Genomic DNA, 15,637 nt, shown 5'->3' with positions numbered 1-15,637 from the left:
CCCCCTCCCAATTTGTCTAGGGCACATCCCCCTCCCAATTTGTCTAGGGCACATCCCCCTCCCAATTTGTCTAGGGCACAATTGCGTCTCTTTACTCAACTTACCACGGCCTCCAAGCAGACCATAGCGAAGGCTTGGAGAACACCACTGTTGCATATTGCAGAAGTAAAATGTAGGATAACTCAAGCCATGATCCACAGTAAAATTGAAGCTACAATTTTGGACAAAATTCCTCAACACCTTAAGATTTGGCGCCCTTGGGCAGATCACTACCTCCCTCACGACTTTGATAAACACCTCCTGGAGCCTTGATCCTGTGATATTCTGCCTTCTCTTTTTGCTATTTAATTTCTTCTTTAAGGACCAGGGGCTTGGGCTGTTTTCAGTCCCCTAGGCACACGTGGACCACCTGGCCGGAACCGGTTCCCCCCTTTCTTTTACCCTACTTTCCTTCTCCACCTTTCTCTTCATTCCATTCTCCCCTTTCTCTCTCTGCCCCTTTTTTCCCCTTTTTCCTTATCTTTCTTCTACTTCTTACTCCTCTTTTCCCGATCCTTAAAATTTGTTGATGATATAGCACTTATCACTTCTTACATCTCCGTTACTGTTGCCCAGCTTGCTCGGGCAGAGTCTCTCCTCTCATTGGCTGACCTGACAATTTCTGAGCCTATACTCTAGTGACATCAACGTTCTCAATGTTTTATTTTCTTCTTTAACATGTGATACTGTTGTATGCCAATATGCAAATCACTCTGTGTGCAATAGTGCACATCCCCTTTATATTACTTTGTCTCCAACAGCAACAGCTCTGCTACCAATGTCTGTTCCTTGTAAATGACTGTAACAGTGACTATATAATTTGTAGTTTTTGCTTATCGTCAATAAAATTATTTGAACGGTAACAATGGCAGCCCCCATGTTTTTCTTAAAGGAGTTGTAAAGGTTTTAATTTTTTTAAATAAAAATAACAAACATGTCATACTTACCAGCTCTGTGTAAGGGTTTTGCACAGAGCAGCCCCAATCCTTTTCTTCTGGGATTCCCTGTTGGTGCTCCTGGCTCCTCCTCTTCATCGGGAGCCCCCACAGAGAGCTGCTTTCCATGGGGGTACCTGTGTGGGCTTGCTCCCTAGTCCCACGGCTGCATCCATTGACACAGATAACAGGACTCTGCCCCCCCCCCCGTTTCACTGGATTTGATTGACAGCAGCAGGAGCCATTGCCTATTCAATGAGGACAGAGACAGTGGCTGGAGCTGCTGGGCTCATGCTCTTCACTTGAACGGATGGGTTCAGGTAAGAAAAAGGGGGGAATCTGGGGGAAGCAAAGAAGGTTTTTCTGCATTAAGGGGAAAAAAACATGAGGTTTATAATCCTGTTAAATGTATTTGAAGATTTTTTTTTTAACAGAATCAAATGATCAGATGGGAAGTAACGGTAGCGGTTTTCTAAACAGGCGCAAAGATAGAAACAATATCCAAAACAGTTTCAAGACGGCAAAGAACATGCATACACTGCAGAATAATACAAAACAGACTATAAAAGCTCCACAAACATAATTTCTTCACAACAAAGGTCTTCATAACATTCTATAACAACAGAGAAACTAGCTAAGACACATTGCTTCAGTAAAACAGTTTATAACATGAACAGGTACCTTTGATTACCCTAATAAACCACATCCCTCACAGTGAAATCCAGGGTAGCTTTGATCATACAGGAAAACAACTGGAAGGATCCAAGACCCAAGGAAAAATGGTCAGCCCACTGAAACTGGAGTACTCTGTTAGCAATAGGGTCCTCAGAGTAGCTGGGGCTTCCAGAGAATCGGCTTGCTATTAGGCTCCTGCTGGCTGCTGGCATACCTATTCCAACAGTGGAGGACTGCTTCACCTGGCTGCAAACTACTTGTCTCTAGCTACTATACCTCTGCCCAATCAGGTGTGGCTCATTGAGCTGCTGTGTGTGCAGAAAACCTTGTATCTATGTGATTTAATGCTTTTATCTTGAATGTTTTTTGTGAATAATAAAGCTTTTGTTACTTTTATAATACATGGCACCATTTTGAGTGCTATATTTTTGCACATAGCCCTGTTGCCGTTAAAGTGCCACTCATGAGAGTTCCCTTTCATTGTTTGTACTGAAGTCGATCCATTGATCGACTTCAGTACAACCAACCTAGCCGCAGTAATAAAAGTGTACTGCCAGCAGGGCTGGCTTCTCGTTGGCAGAACACAATAGCAATATGGTAGGGATCAACAATCAGTGTTGATGGAGGAAATTAGCAATCCATCAACACTTAATCCTCTGGTTGCAGGAAAGAAAATGTCATCATCTATGGCTTGCTTTTATCTTCCCTACTCTATCCAAAACAGAAAAAAAACACCACATTTACATATACATTGAAAGTAATGTTAACAAAAGTGTATTTTTCAAGCTTTTTCAAGCTTTAAACACCAGGAAAATCGAAAAGAATTGTAGAAAAATGAGATCAGCGCTCTCTTATCTTCTATGTCTTTCACCTGAACTTTGTTTTTTATAAGATAACAAAGCATGTCCTGTTGAGTATGCAGGTACAGCACTGACTTGAATTATGTTATCACGGCTTCTGATGGCATTGAGCATTTGAATATATTCCAGCCTTCTTGTCTTCCTAGAGGATTAGCTTACGTTATCGAGATAAATAATTCTCACCGCCACTCACAGCTCCATTTTCCACTGCCTGCCAACAGGTGCCGGAGAATATGTGATCAATATAATCAGCTTAGCGCCACTGTTTAAGGTTCCTTCGTTTTGTTTGCAAAAAAATGTAAAACCTAAAGAGGCTCCTCTATTTTCAAGTAGCATTTCTGTTGCTCCGTAAGCTGCAGATGGAAGGCTTTTCTATTAATGCATTCCTTGTAGCATCTTCTGGATTACAAACCCAGGGCAATTACGAACGTTGATGACATTATTGTGACTAGTTTTTATTTTGTTCCAGCTCATATCAGCAAAGGTTTCAAGATTAAAAATGGTGCCTATTAGGGGAGTGCAATATAATCACTAAATTGTCCATGGGGAATTAAGATAGGAGCAGATGGGCTACTTAAAAAACATTTTGGAGGATAAAATGAAACCGTATCTCAAAGTAATCAGATTTTCGGAGGTATACTTTACACAGCTGAACTAGTGAACTCCCTGGAAGATCATATTTTTTATTAGGAGGTCAAGTAATGCAGTGATCTGTTTTCTTTGTGTGCAGATGTCCCCGAGATCAGCGTTAGTCACAGCAGTTTGGTGGTCCATGAAGGAGATAATGCTGTGATCACCTGTAATGGATCTGGGGCACCCTTACCAGATGTGGATTGGACTGTTACAAACCTACATTCAATTAACACACATCAGGTGAGAGTCATGACTTAAAGGTCAAAGTAAAAAAAGTACTCTCCGTCTTCCTATTCGCATTTCTAAGCATATTATCTTTATAATTTGCATGAATAGAACGTACTCAAGCATTATGTATACAGTATATCATTTAGAATAAATGTCTTAAAACATATGTCTGGGCAAAAAAAAGCACTCGGTATTTTGGCAGGATCATCAGGTGTTTGTCCATATTTGTAGCTTTTAAAAAAAGGCAAAACATGTAGAAAAGTACATGTATTGAAAGATGGCAAAAAAAACAACAGTAACCAGCCTGGTATAACCCCCCCCCCCCCCCCCCCCCTTACTTCCAGCCTGCCTCAGTGTTTTGCTAGTGTTCTACAAGGATGGACACCTTTTTCTCTGCCCAGCTGAGAAAAGTCTAATATTTTTTTTGCTAGCTACTTTTTAAGATAACTCTACTGAGCTGGTCTCAGCTATCTAGATTGGCACTAGCTTTTGAGGTCTGCTGAACTGGACGACTGCATGACTAGCCTGGAATGTGACGTCTGGGCTCTGCATTGTGAGTGATGCTTTTCAGACTTTTAGCTAGTTTATTAGCTCTTTCTGAAACCAAAGCCATGGTGAAGCCCCAAGTGTGACCCTGTCTCTGAAGGCTCACTTTGTGAATGGGCTGTGTGGGCTGAGCACAGGGAGCTACTTCACTTGTATGGCCACCTGGTGCCATTTACAGTTCCCCAATTGCTGCCAGTTTACAGCAGAAGGGGTTAAAGCTGAGTGGAATGTGGTGCATTTGTGTTTCCTTCTCTATTTTCCGTTGCTGTTTTGCACTGTAAGTGAGATATAGATTTATGCTTGCTTCAACTCTACTACCCACCTACAGTGGCTTGGCTGCCTGAGGCTTTTCCTGCTACCAAAAACCTGTTTAAGGCTTGGCCATGAGTATTAAAGGCTTGGCCCTGAACCACATTACCCTACCTTGCAGTGTAAGATGACAGATGTCAGACACATAGGGAGCAGTCCCAGGTGCATACAGCTCATGATTCACTGATAGTTCTGGTACTGTCTGCAATGCACCCCTCAAAAGGCTGACACTGGCAGCCTGGAATTTTTCTCACTAACTCTTGGCCCTCTCCTTGGTTCTATCCCAGAAGGATTTCATCACCTTTGTGCAAAATTTGGAGTCAGATTGAAACCTTAATTGCTGATGCTGACCTGCAGAGACTATAGGCTATTTCCACTCCTTCCCCTGCAGAATCCTTATCAGATCTAACCATGTCATTAGTGGCTGCTGGGCCAGAAGGGCCAAAACTCTAATAGATGCTCAGTCTCTTAATGGCATAGCCTTCTAAAATAAATGAATAGATGCACCCATATTTATAAAAGAAAGAATGTGCATTTATTAATTTGCATTGAGGCATGTGGAGCATTGCAAGCAAGATCAGTGCATCATTGGGGCAATGCACAGACTCGTGCATTGTTCATATCCAAGCTCCAGGTCTGTATGGAGCTAAATATGGGTGTAACATGAAACTTGGTCTCAAAGGTAAACTAAGGCCCTTTAGTCATTAATGAGCAATACCATCCTTGAGGATTTACAGGTTGCTGCCAGTATCCCAAGGCTTAAAGAGACCACAGTGGTTCTTATTTACATGGTTCATACCACTTTAAAATTAGAGGTTGAACTTCTGGCTTCTAGTGCTGTGCTCAGCCTAGGTACAGAGTTCACAAGACTGCTATAATTATTTATACGCACCCATTGTTTGCCGTCGTCTTTATGGAGACTGGAAAATCCCTAACAAGGTATTCACCCTAGTGGCTATCAGTATCACTCCTGTAGCCAGTTGAGGTGGACTTTGTTAAAACGTGAGCTGAACCTCCTGTTTTTCATTGACAAGCGAATGTAAAATCTTGTTTTATCTGGCAGTCCCTGCCCTACAACGTGCCATGGCCAAAACTTGGATCTGCCAAACGTAAATGATTAGACTAGGGTCATCAAAAGGGATCTGGTTTCCATTCAAACTGACCCTTAAATTCTTAGAAGTCTCCCATCTCATTTACTGTGTGCATTTCCTGTGAGTGAATATGAGAACACTTTAGCTCAAGTGCTGTCAATCTCGCAACCACTGCTTCAATGAAAAAAACGGAACCACTTTGCCATTCCTTATGGTCTCCATAAAGGGGAATCTGCTTCCCATTTCACCATTTTCCAGTGGCTCAAACAGAAGAACACTCAAGTTTAAGGATCGGTTTCTACCTTTCTCTGTCAAAGCACACTCTACTAGATCTGTGAGTGCTTCTTGAACTTTTCGGAAAACAAGCTACTGTTTACCAGATTTACAAGATTGTCAAGCTGGTATTTTGTTCAAACGATCTCTAATTTTTACCAGGTGGATATTCTGGCTTTTTCTGATGCCAACTATGGGCATAAGATCTTTCAAGTTGCTCTTTAGGTTTCAGGCAGTCCCCAGTTCTATTATTTTCTTGTGGGCCAGTTGGTGATGGTTGGCTGTTTCCAAGCCCACAGTTGGGCTGCTTTTGGGAGATCCCAACAGTTCCCTCAATGGAATAAAATGTGATTTTTTACTTACCAAAAATGTATTTCTTGAAGTTTAATAAGAGACACAGGTCCCACTGCTTCATATCTATGGTCATGCTCTGGGTGTGCTTTTCAAATGAACTTAAGCATGCTGGGAGTAGGAGGGGTTATATGGAGCTGGTCACTGTTTTGTTTGCCAGTTTCCATGTCATCTTGTAGGCAGCTGTATGACACAACAGTCTCTAAATTCAGATGTCCCTTAATGTACTCCATGTAATGGATTTTATGGTAAGTAGAAAAACCCTACTATATTTTGCCCAGACACTATAATATGTTCTTCTGATAAACATGAACATTTTAGGGAAGGGTTAGATTTTTATTTTTTGTTATCTTTGTTTTCCTGTCCTAGTGTCACCCATTCACCTCACTGGGACAGGGAAGTTAGAGTAATCTTCCCAATGCAGATAGTGATAGAAACCCTGCAGATTGCTTCCTATATTAAAAAAAAAAGTGGATTTTGAAGGGTCTGATTACAATGGCTTCTGGTAGGAGTCACAATGACACCAGAGAAGCTGAACATTTAAAGCAAGAGGGGGTGCTGCAGTCAAATTATTGAAAAAAAAAAGTGTTTTGAAGTGTTTTGGGTGATATTTTCTATGTGGCATGACTAAGGAATGTATAAGGAATGTATAATGACTGTCAATATGTGTTTACAGACCCAAGTGTTTACCTCTACTTTTTTGCAGATGTACAAATTGCTGTAAGGCTGGGCATACACCGATCAATTTTTTTTTAAATTCAGCCTGCAAGGCTGAGCAAAAAAATAAAAATCTAACAAATTAATTTATAGTACAAATGGATGAATCCAACTGCTGGGCTATTGTATGGCAGCTGACAAAATACTGTACCAAAACAGCACATGCTTCTGCAGTTTACAATGATAACATAAAATAATAGTGATAAGATAAAAATGATAATAATATGTGACAAGAGTGTACAATGTGAGATATCATCATAGTATTTTAGTTTGTGGAACAAACTGAGTTGGTGAAAAAAAGTTTGTCAGAACTTTTAACAGATTTGATTTAGCAGAGCTGCTTAGCTGTGCACTTATGCAGTGAACTGAATTGAAAATCTCCCATTTATATTTTATAGGGGTGGGAACCTTGTCCATTCCCTTTAGTAAAAGTGCAGAAGAAGGTCATAAGGCTCAGAGTGGCATCTGTTCCTTCTTAGTAATACTGTACAAGTGTAAAGTCTGTCCAAGCCCTCTGCTGTCTCTATTACTCAGTGCATGTCACATCTCTGTGTCTAAACCAGTCACTTGTCCGTTTCCATTTTCTTTTTCCCTTCTACCTAATGCTTGTTCTGATATTTATTTAGGACAATGCGGATTTTGCAGATTTGTCCCCCTTTAGTTAACATGTTAAAATTAGAATTGCCTAATACCTTTGGTTTGGTCGGTTCCAAGTTATAGAATGGTTCTGATGTAATCATTCCTTACAGCATATGCCAAGCTGAGGTTCTGCTTGTGCTTTTTGTGTTTAGCCCTGCTGAGGTTCTGTCAGTGTTCTACCCTACTGAGGTTCTCTCAGTGTTTCAGTCAGCTAACATTCCCACAGTGTTCTGCCCCGGTGTTTTTTTCTGTGTTCTGTCCTGCTGAGGCTTTCCCTGTGGTCTGCCATGTTGATGTTCTCCTATTGTTTTGTCCTGCTTAAGTTTTACCTGTGTTTTGTCCACTGAGGTTCTCCTATTGTTTTGTCCTGCTTAGGTTCTGCTTGTGCTTCCTGTTTTGCCCTTCTGAGGGTCTCCCAGTGTCCTGACCTGCTGAGGGTCTCTCTTGTTCTGCCCTGCTAAGGGTCTCCCAGTGTTTCACCCTGCTAAGGGTCTCCCAGTGTTTTGCCCTGCTGAAGTTCTTGTATTTTGCCCTTCTGAGGTTCTCACAGTGTTCTGCCCTGCTGAGATTCTCCAAGTGTTCAGCTCTGCTACTGTTATCCTAGTGTTCTGCCCTGCTGGAGTTCTCTCTGTGTTCTCCCTGTTGAGATTTGGCTTGTGTTTTCCCCTGCTGAGGTTCTTCTTGTGTTTTGCCTGCTGAGGTTCTCTCAGTCTGTTGCCCTAATGAGGTTCTCCCAGTGTTTCGTCATCCTAACGTTCTTCTCATGTTTTTCATGCTGAGATTTTGTCTGTGTTTTGTTCTGCTGAGGTTCTCTCTGTGTTTTGCTCTAATGAAGTTCTCCCAATGTTTCAAAATCCTGAGATTCTCCCTGTGATCTACCCTAATTAGCTTATCCCTGTGTTCTGTCCTTCTGAGGTTCTCTCATTGTTTTGCAACACTAAGATTGTCCCTGTGTTTTGCCCTCACGAGATTCTCCATGTGTTCTGTCCCGCTGAAGCTTTCTATGTGGTCTGCCATTGGTTCTCCCAACATTTTACCCTTCCGAGGTTCTGTCTGTGTTTTTCATATAAGGCCATGCAAATACAGAAATATACCTAATTGAGACCCATTCATCAGACCTATAACTGAAATATCACTTGATGGATGGATGAATAAATAAATAAAAAAAAATTCTTTATTAAATCATTTAAAATGATAGGTCTGTAAAGACTTTGCATACTTTAAGGAACAGAATTTTACGTGAGAAGATAACATTGTTCAGCTTTGTTTGTATTACTCTTTTATAGATAATGTCTTAAACACTAATTATTATATTTTAGAATCTGCGTATTTTCTGCATTTTAAAGAAATTATCGATTTGAATAGCTCTATAATGTCTTACACAATTGCAAAGTGTAAAGCTATTACGCACAAAACACATTTTTTACTAATTGTACAAATTCCCCACTATTGTTTATATGGAAATTGGACTTTATTCTGGCAATTATAGAGATAAAAAATATAGTTAACATTGTTAAGGAAATAACTATGTACAAAAAAAGCCATTTGTAGAATTGAATTCTCTTTTCTCTGCTGAAATCTTCTTTGATGTCATAATGAAAGCTGCTTTTGTTCTTTTGTGCTGATAGCTTCATAGCAATCTCTTTGCATTTGCTTTGTTCAATATTTAACGGCTTTCTTGCATAATTCTTTAACGCCTTCCTTGCGTGTTTGTGTTGGCTACAGACCAATGTCAATTGGACCAATGTGCATTCTATTAACCTGACCCTAGTGAATGTCTCTGGAGAAGACAACGGCTACGCCTTGACCTGCATAGCAGAAAATGTTGTGGGGATGACCAACGCAACTGTATTACTCACTGTCAACTGTAAGTTGGACCAAGGGCTACTGTCCTAAGTTTCAAAGTTGTCAGCGGTGTCTCTACACATATATCACAAAGTGAGGAAACAATAAGGCTGAATTATGTTTTGGACCAGGATAAGGCTAATCAAATAGGTATCTTAGTTATTCTTTTATTGTTCAAATGACCTTTACACATAGGCAGTTAGCATTGCCTCCATTACTAATAGTTAAATCAAGTGTTTTGATCTCAGCAAGTTGCATATGAACACATTCACTGAACATAATGGGTAGGTAATGAAAGATGGAGGCACAGCTATCTTCTCAGACATGCTCTTTACCTTCCAACCTTTAGAACCCTTTTTTTTAAAGGAAGCACACTGAGCAGGTATTATATTATTCAAGCTTTGGTTAGTATACTGTTCCTTCATATTCATGGGAAATCCAGTTAATTACTACATATCTGTACTGGAGGCACACAAATGAAATTTTCACATAGCTACAATTTGCATAAAAGCAAAATGTCACGGCAATAACATTTACGTATATATGTTAATTTTTTGGACGCTCTCAGAATTGGTTAAAAGGGATCATGGTAGGTGTATCTCGCAAAAGTGAGTACACCCCTCACATTTTTGTAAATATTTTATTATATATTTTCATGTGACAACACTGAAGAAATGACACTTTGCTTCAATGTAAAGTAGTGAGTGTACAGCTTGTATAACAGTGTAAATTTGCTGGCCCCTCAAAATAACTCAAAATGTACTTACTTTTGTGAGAAACTGTGTGTGTGTGTATATATATATATATATATATATATATATATATATATATATATATATATATATATATATATATATATATACACACACTATATTGTCAAGTATTGGGACACCTGCCTTTACATGGACATGAACGTTAATGGCATCTTAGTCCATAGGGTTCAATATTTTGTTGGCCCACCTTTGCAGCTATAACAGCTTCAACCTGACAGAACACCTTTGGGTTGAATTAGAGCGGAGACTGCAAACCGGGCCTTCTCAAAAGCGCTTATGGAAGAAGGATCAAACATTCCCATAGAAACACTCGTAAACTTTGTGGACAGCCTTTCCAAGAGATGAAGCTGTTATAGCTGCAAAGGGTGGGCCAACTCAATATTGAACCCTATAGGCTAGAACTGGGATGCCATTAAAGTTAATGTGCGTGTAAAGGCAGGTGTCCCAATACTTTCAACAATGTAGTATATGTATTTCAATATTCATTATTTATTTTCAAATATACACTATGCAATATTGTACAGATGAGGGTTTATATTAGTACAATTTTCACTTTATATCTACTGTTTATACTGAAACAGTTTTGATTTTATACTGAAGTTATGGTGGAGCCCATTAACAAGACTAGAAAATGGCAGAAGTTGGAAAAGTGTATGTGGTGGTTAACTAATGCTGGAGTGAAAAACGATGGTAGTGGTGACGGGTACATTGGGTGTGGGGCAAGGGAGGGTGGAATTGATAAAGGGGATGTTGGGAGGGAGACTTAAAAATTAAGCATAAAGTGGTTGAAGATGAGGTGATGTGATGTGGGGAGGAGGAAGTAGCAAGACCAGTCCTAAAATATCTCTATATGTGATTAAAAAGATGCCACTGGGTTCTAATATAGTTTTGACACGTTCTTCTCTGTTATAGAGGGAAAGTAATTTTGTTCACTTTTTCAAGCAGTGGAAGCCTAGTGTGCCATTAGTTTCTATTTATCAGGAATGCAGGATCTAGCAGTATTAAAAAGGTTTATTAAGAGGAAAGATGTGTATACTTTGAGGTTGGCCCATTAAAAGGTACATTAAAAGGTACTTGGCACTTTAGCTTTTACTTCTTCTTCCTCTCCCGATCTGAGCTCTGCTGTAAAAGGGATTGCCAGAGGTTGATTTCAAATCAGATTCAGATGCTTGCACCAACTGGTTTTAGTTAATTTTTAGGAAACAAATACTTGCATGAGTTGCATTAGTGTTTTTTTTCCTTTTTTTTTTATCTGCCTAGAGTTCAGAATTAATTATGACTCAAGTTCTCTACAGGTATCTGAGATGTTAATTTGAACAGAAAAATATATTTATTAGTTATTCTTGGCTTGTATATTTAGTGGGCTCAGACTATATATGCTCATATGTTACTGAATCTGTAACTTCAAACCATTGATCCTCAGCTGAACATTCTTATCTCGTTTGTTGTATTTGAATTACCAGACCCACCTCGGATCCTGAGTTTGAAGGAGCCGGTATCGCGTCTCGAGCATTGTATAGAATTTGTGGTACGAGGGAATCCACGTCCAGAACTAACCTGGTATCATAACAAAAAGGCTTTGCGGCAGGTGGATTTCATACGTACAGAATACTATGGGCAGGACAATGTTCTGGAAGGATGCCTATTATTTAATAAACCTACACATTATTACAATGGAAATTATACCTTGATTGCTAAAAATAAGTACGGAGCTGCTAACCAAACTGTTTATGCACATTTCCTGGAACAGCCATATCCATCAGGTAATCTTTTTTCAGTTTACTGTATTTAGTTTCTCATTTCACACATTCTATAACATAACGTTTGTAAATGTGTCTGCCAAAAAAAATGTTATAAATGATCATAAACATTTTAGATGATTCTGTGCATCTCTGATTTTAATATAGCAATTAACTTGCTAGTGATTGAAAATATTTTCTAAGGTAAACTGTTTGATTCTGTCTCTTTGATCCACATTTTAACCTGTCAGTTTTTCCTCTTTACCTTTCCCTTTAGTGTATGTGTCTTAGCCCCCATACACATGGTTGGAAATTCCATTGAGATTACATTGTCGGAAAATCCGATCGTGTGTGGGCTCTATCGGACTTTTTCCGTCGGAATTACCGGCGGAAAAAATTTGAAAGCAGGACCTCAAATTTTCCAACAACAAAAACCGATCTAAATTTTTCCAATTATTTGTAGAGAATTCCAATCGGACAAAGTGCCACGCATGCTCAGATCAAATTACAAGACCAAGGCTATTGGCTACTAGCCACAACGTAGTCCCGTTGTACGCAACAAATGTCATCACGTACTGAACGATCGGATTTTCCGACAACTTTGTCACCTGTTTCAGGAAAAATTCGTCGGAAAAAATCAGATGGATTTTGTTGTCGGAATGCCCCATACACACGATTGGAAATTCCACCAGCAAAAGTCCGATGAGAGCTTTTGGTCGGAAAATGCGATCGTGTGTACGCTCCATCAAACTTTTGCTGGCGGAATTTCGGCCAGAAAAAGATTGAGAGCAGGTTCTCTATTTTTCAGTCGGAAAAAGTTGAGATCAGAAATTCCGATCGTCTGTACAAATTCTGACGTGCAATATTCCTATGCATGCTCGGAAATAATTTGACGCATGCTCGGAAGCATTGAACTTCTCTTTTTCGGCTTGTCATAGTGTTGTACGTCACCGTGTTCTTGATGGTCGAAAGTTCAGAGAACTTTTGTGTGACCGTGTGTATGCAAGCCAAGCTTGAGCGGAATTCCATCGGAAAAACTATCCAAGTTTTTTCCGACAGAAAATCCACTCATGTGTAAGGGGCATTAGAGGTTTTCTCCACCACAACAACTTTGATCATTCAATGGAGAGATTACTGCCTTGCCTCCACTGTTTTGTTACTGGATATCATAGGTGGCTATTATCTGTTCCAGTTGCCTGTTGGTAGTCTTATTTGCCTAGTGGCTCAGAAATCCAGACCCAAAGTTTAAAAAAGAAGGGGAGCTACATTGTGGGACAACTCACATTTCCTTTCATGACTTAATTTCTATGATGGCATCACTTCCCTTAAAACCTGTAGCAGATGCAGGTTTTTGATCCACTCTTTAACCTGTAGTTGTGGCCCTTTAGCCTTTCAGTGTAGGTGTCTTAGCGGTTTACAGTATTCCACTGCAAAAATTTTGATCATTCAGTGGAGAGATTACTGCCTTGCATTTACTTGTTATTGGCTACCATAGTTTGCTTTTGGGCATTCCAGTTGCCAGTTGACAGTCCCACTTGCCTAGCAGCTCAGAAAGCCAGATTCAAAATCAAAATAAGAAAGGGGAGCATCATGGGAAAAATCCCTTTCATTTATTTAGATTTTTATGATGACTTCACGTCACTTAAAACCTCTAGCAGATATAGGTTTTTGATCTACTGTTTAACCTGCAGCTTTGGTTTCTTTCTTTGTAGGTGTCTTAGAGGTTTTCTCCACTGCAACAATATTGACCATTCAGTGGAGATATTAATGCTGTCTTAGTTGCCTGCTAGCAGTCCCATTTTCCATGCAGCTAAGAAAGCCAGACCCAAAATCAAATAAATTAAACGAGAACATCATTGGACAGGTCACACACAATTCCTTTCATGACTTTAGATTTTTATGATGACTTAAAACAGTAGTAAACTTGGACAAAAAAAATGGCAATGGCATAATGTGCTAGTATGCATCCCATCTCTGACAAGGCTTTCTTCTTCACCCGATCCTCCTTCCGGATTTTGTGGGGCTCTGGTTGTATGGATGGCCAGGCTGTGATGACATCACTCCCACTCAGGTGCACAGGAGACACGGCCCCAGCACAGAGCTTTGGAGGTACGGCACGGGTATGCAGCCCCTTCTGAGCGCATGCGCCGATGGCGTCACCTGCTTCATCCCATGTGAATATCTCCTAAACAGTGCAAGTTTAGGAGATATTCACTGTACTGTAACTACAGTTAAGCTTTATTACAGGCTTACTTGTAGGGACAAGTTCAAAAATGGGCTTTACTACCACTTTAACTTCACTTGTAGCAGAACTTTTGTTTCATTTTGCATTTATGTTTGCTCATGTATGGTACGGTAATAGCTGTTTCAGTTATAGATCTGTGGAGGACTTGAACTAGTGTAAAGGTAAGATAGGCCTCCTATAAACCAGATTTCAGACACTGAGAACTCGGGGTAGCATATGTGAGTACTGATCTTTGTACTAATGGCCTATGTGATGGAAAGTCAATTCTTTGGAAAACGAGAGGTAAACCCTGGAACAAAGTGTAGTCTTTTGGTCTCCCTAATTTCCAGGGCCAATCTGAGATTCTAAATGTTTGGCTCTTTGTAGGGAAGTTTTATTACTTATGGTTAATAATACTTTTTTTCTACAGGTTAGAATCAGTTTTTATCCAATTTTTTTTTCGCTTGCCAGCATTGAAAATGCAACACAGGATTTTATAAACTAGTTCAAATAATTTAAAAAAAAAATAGATGAGTGAATCAGCCCCTATACTAGAGAAGGGGCAAATTGGACTATCTGTTCAATAATATAATTCTCTAGAATTATCTAATTCCGTGCGTGTTTACTGATTGATCTTCTTTTCTTTTCTTTTTTTTTAACAAATATTAATGCAATTGAGAAGTCTAACTATATGGATTTATGAATCACTGTAGGTGACGCAAAATTAGGAGTTTCAGGGACTCGTGATTCACCAGAGACGATAAGATTTCCACAATTTGACCCATTCACCAATCAGTTCTTCCATCACTAGAGGAGAATATAGTGGTTGATGGCCTTTCTGAGACATCATCACCAGTGTTGCCAACCATCAGTATTTTTACTGGCAGCTAGTAAAAAATAGGCAATTTTCTCCTGCCAGTAAATGCCAGTGACAGGAAAAGGCTGCCAGTAAGAAATATGGCCGTGACTCTTGGCTCAGAACGTCACATGCACCGTTCCACTATGGAGCTGACCAAGACAAAAATATTCATATACTTAAACTTTGCGTGGTTATGGTACAAGCAGTAATAGAAAGTATTTTTTTTTGCATGATGTCTTATATGACACTAGCTGAGATATCTTTCTTAACAACATATTATGCAGGGTAGGAGCTCGAACTGGGGCTTCTTACGCAAAGCTTTAAGTTCTATTAGAAAACAAAAAAAAAATGTGCATAGCATGATGATTTTACTTTCGGCTGCCGGTATGATTATTTGTTTATGTCAGAAACATGTGAAGAGTGTTTGGGCTTTTTTCCCCTTGAATAACACATTATTTCAGAAAACAAGAGATGGTTTAAATGAGGCTGGTTTTCAGAAAATGTGTCCATCTTTTATCCAATTTGGCATCATCTGATACTGCGTTTTTTTTTCTTTTTTTCTACGCATTATTCAGGCTCAGTAAAGCTTTACAGATTTTTTTTTGTCATTTAACAAAGCCATTGAAAGCTAGTTCAAATTATTGATGCATTAATCAAAATTTAAAATTACCATCATTATATTCAATCTTATTTTCAGGGATAATGGTGTAAAAGGGAGAAAGATAGAAAAAAAAAGGCACAATGGAAATATGTTATTATTCTTTTTTTTTCCCTTTGTTTGAGAAAAATCTTAACTATACACTAGTGTTGTGTATATTTTTATATAGACGTCCTAGAAGACCTTTGACAGTCTTTTAATGTATGTGATATATTACTTTATGAATATTTAATTGTAACTAAA

The 15,637-nt window shown here is 39.3% G+C and overlaps 1 protein-coding gene across 7 annotated transcripts in view; it reads left to right on the top strand.

The window, feature by feature from the left end:
• The window catches only part of NTRK3 (neurotrophic receptor tyrosine kinase 3), a 1,011,888-nt gene that overhangs the window by 512,565 nt on the left and 483,686 nt on the right, over nucleotides 1-15,637 (top strand). For all 7 annotated transcript variants that reach the window (XM_077472645.1, XM_077472644.1, XM_077472642.1 and 4 more), the window contains exons 7-9: nucleotides 3,240-3,382; nucleotides 9,022-9,163; nucleotides 11,378-11,677. In XM_077472645.1, the coding sequence (XP_077328771.1) occupies nucleotides 3,240-3,382; nucleotides 9,022-9,163; nucleotides 11,378-11,677 (585 nt within the window). The remainder of the gene's footprint in view (nucleotides 1-3,239; nucleotides 3,383-9,021; nucleotides 9,164-11,377; nucleotides 11,678-15,637) is intronic.

This window comes from Lithobates pipiens, unplaced genomic scaffold (assembly GCF_037356315.1).
Source record: "Lithobates pipiens isolate NorthernLeopardFrog02 unplaced genomic scaffold, aLitPip1_a1.2 Scaffold_8, whole genome shotgun sequence".
NCBI lineage: Eukaryota > Metazoa > Chordata > Amphibia > Anura > Ranidae > Lithobates > Lithobates pipiens.
The sequence above is the reverse complement of the archived record's forward strand: the minus strand, read 5'-3'. Positions and strand labels throughout refer to the sequence as shown.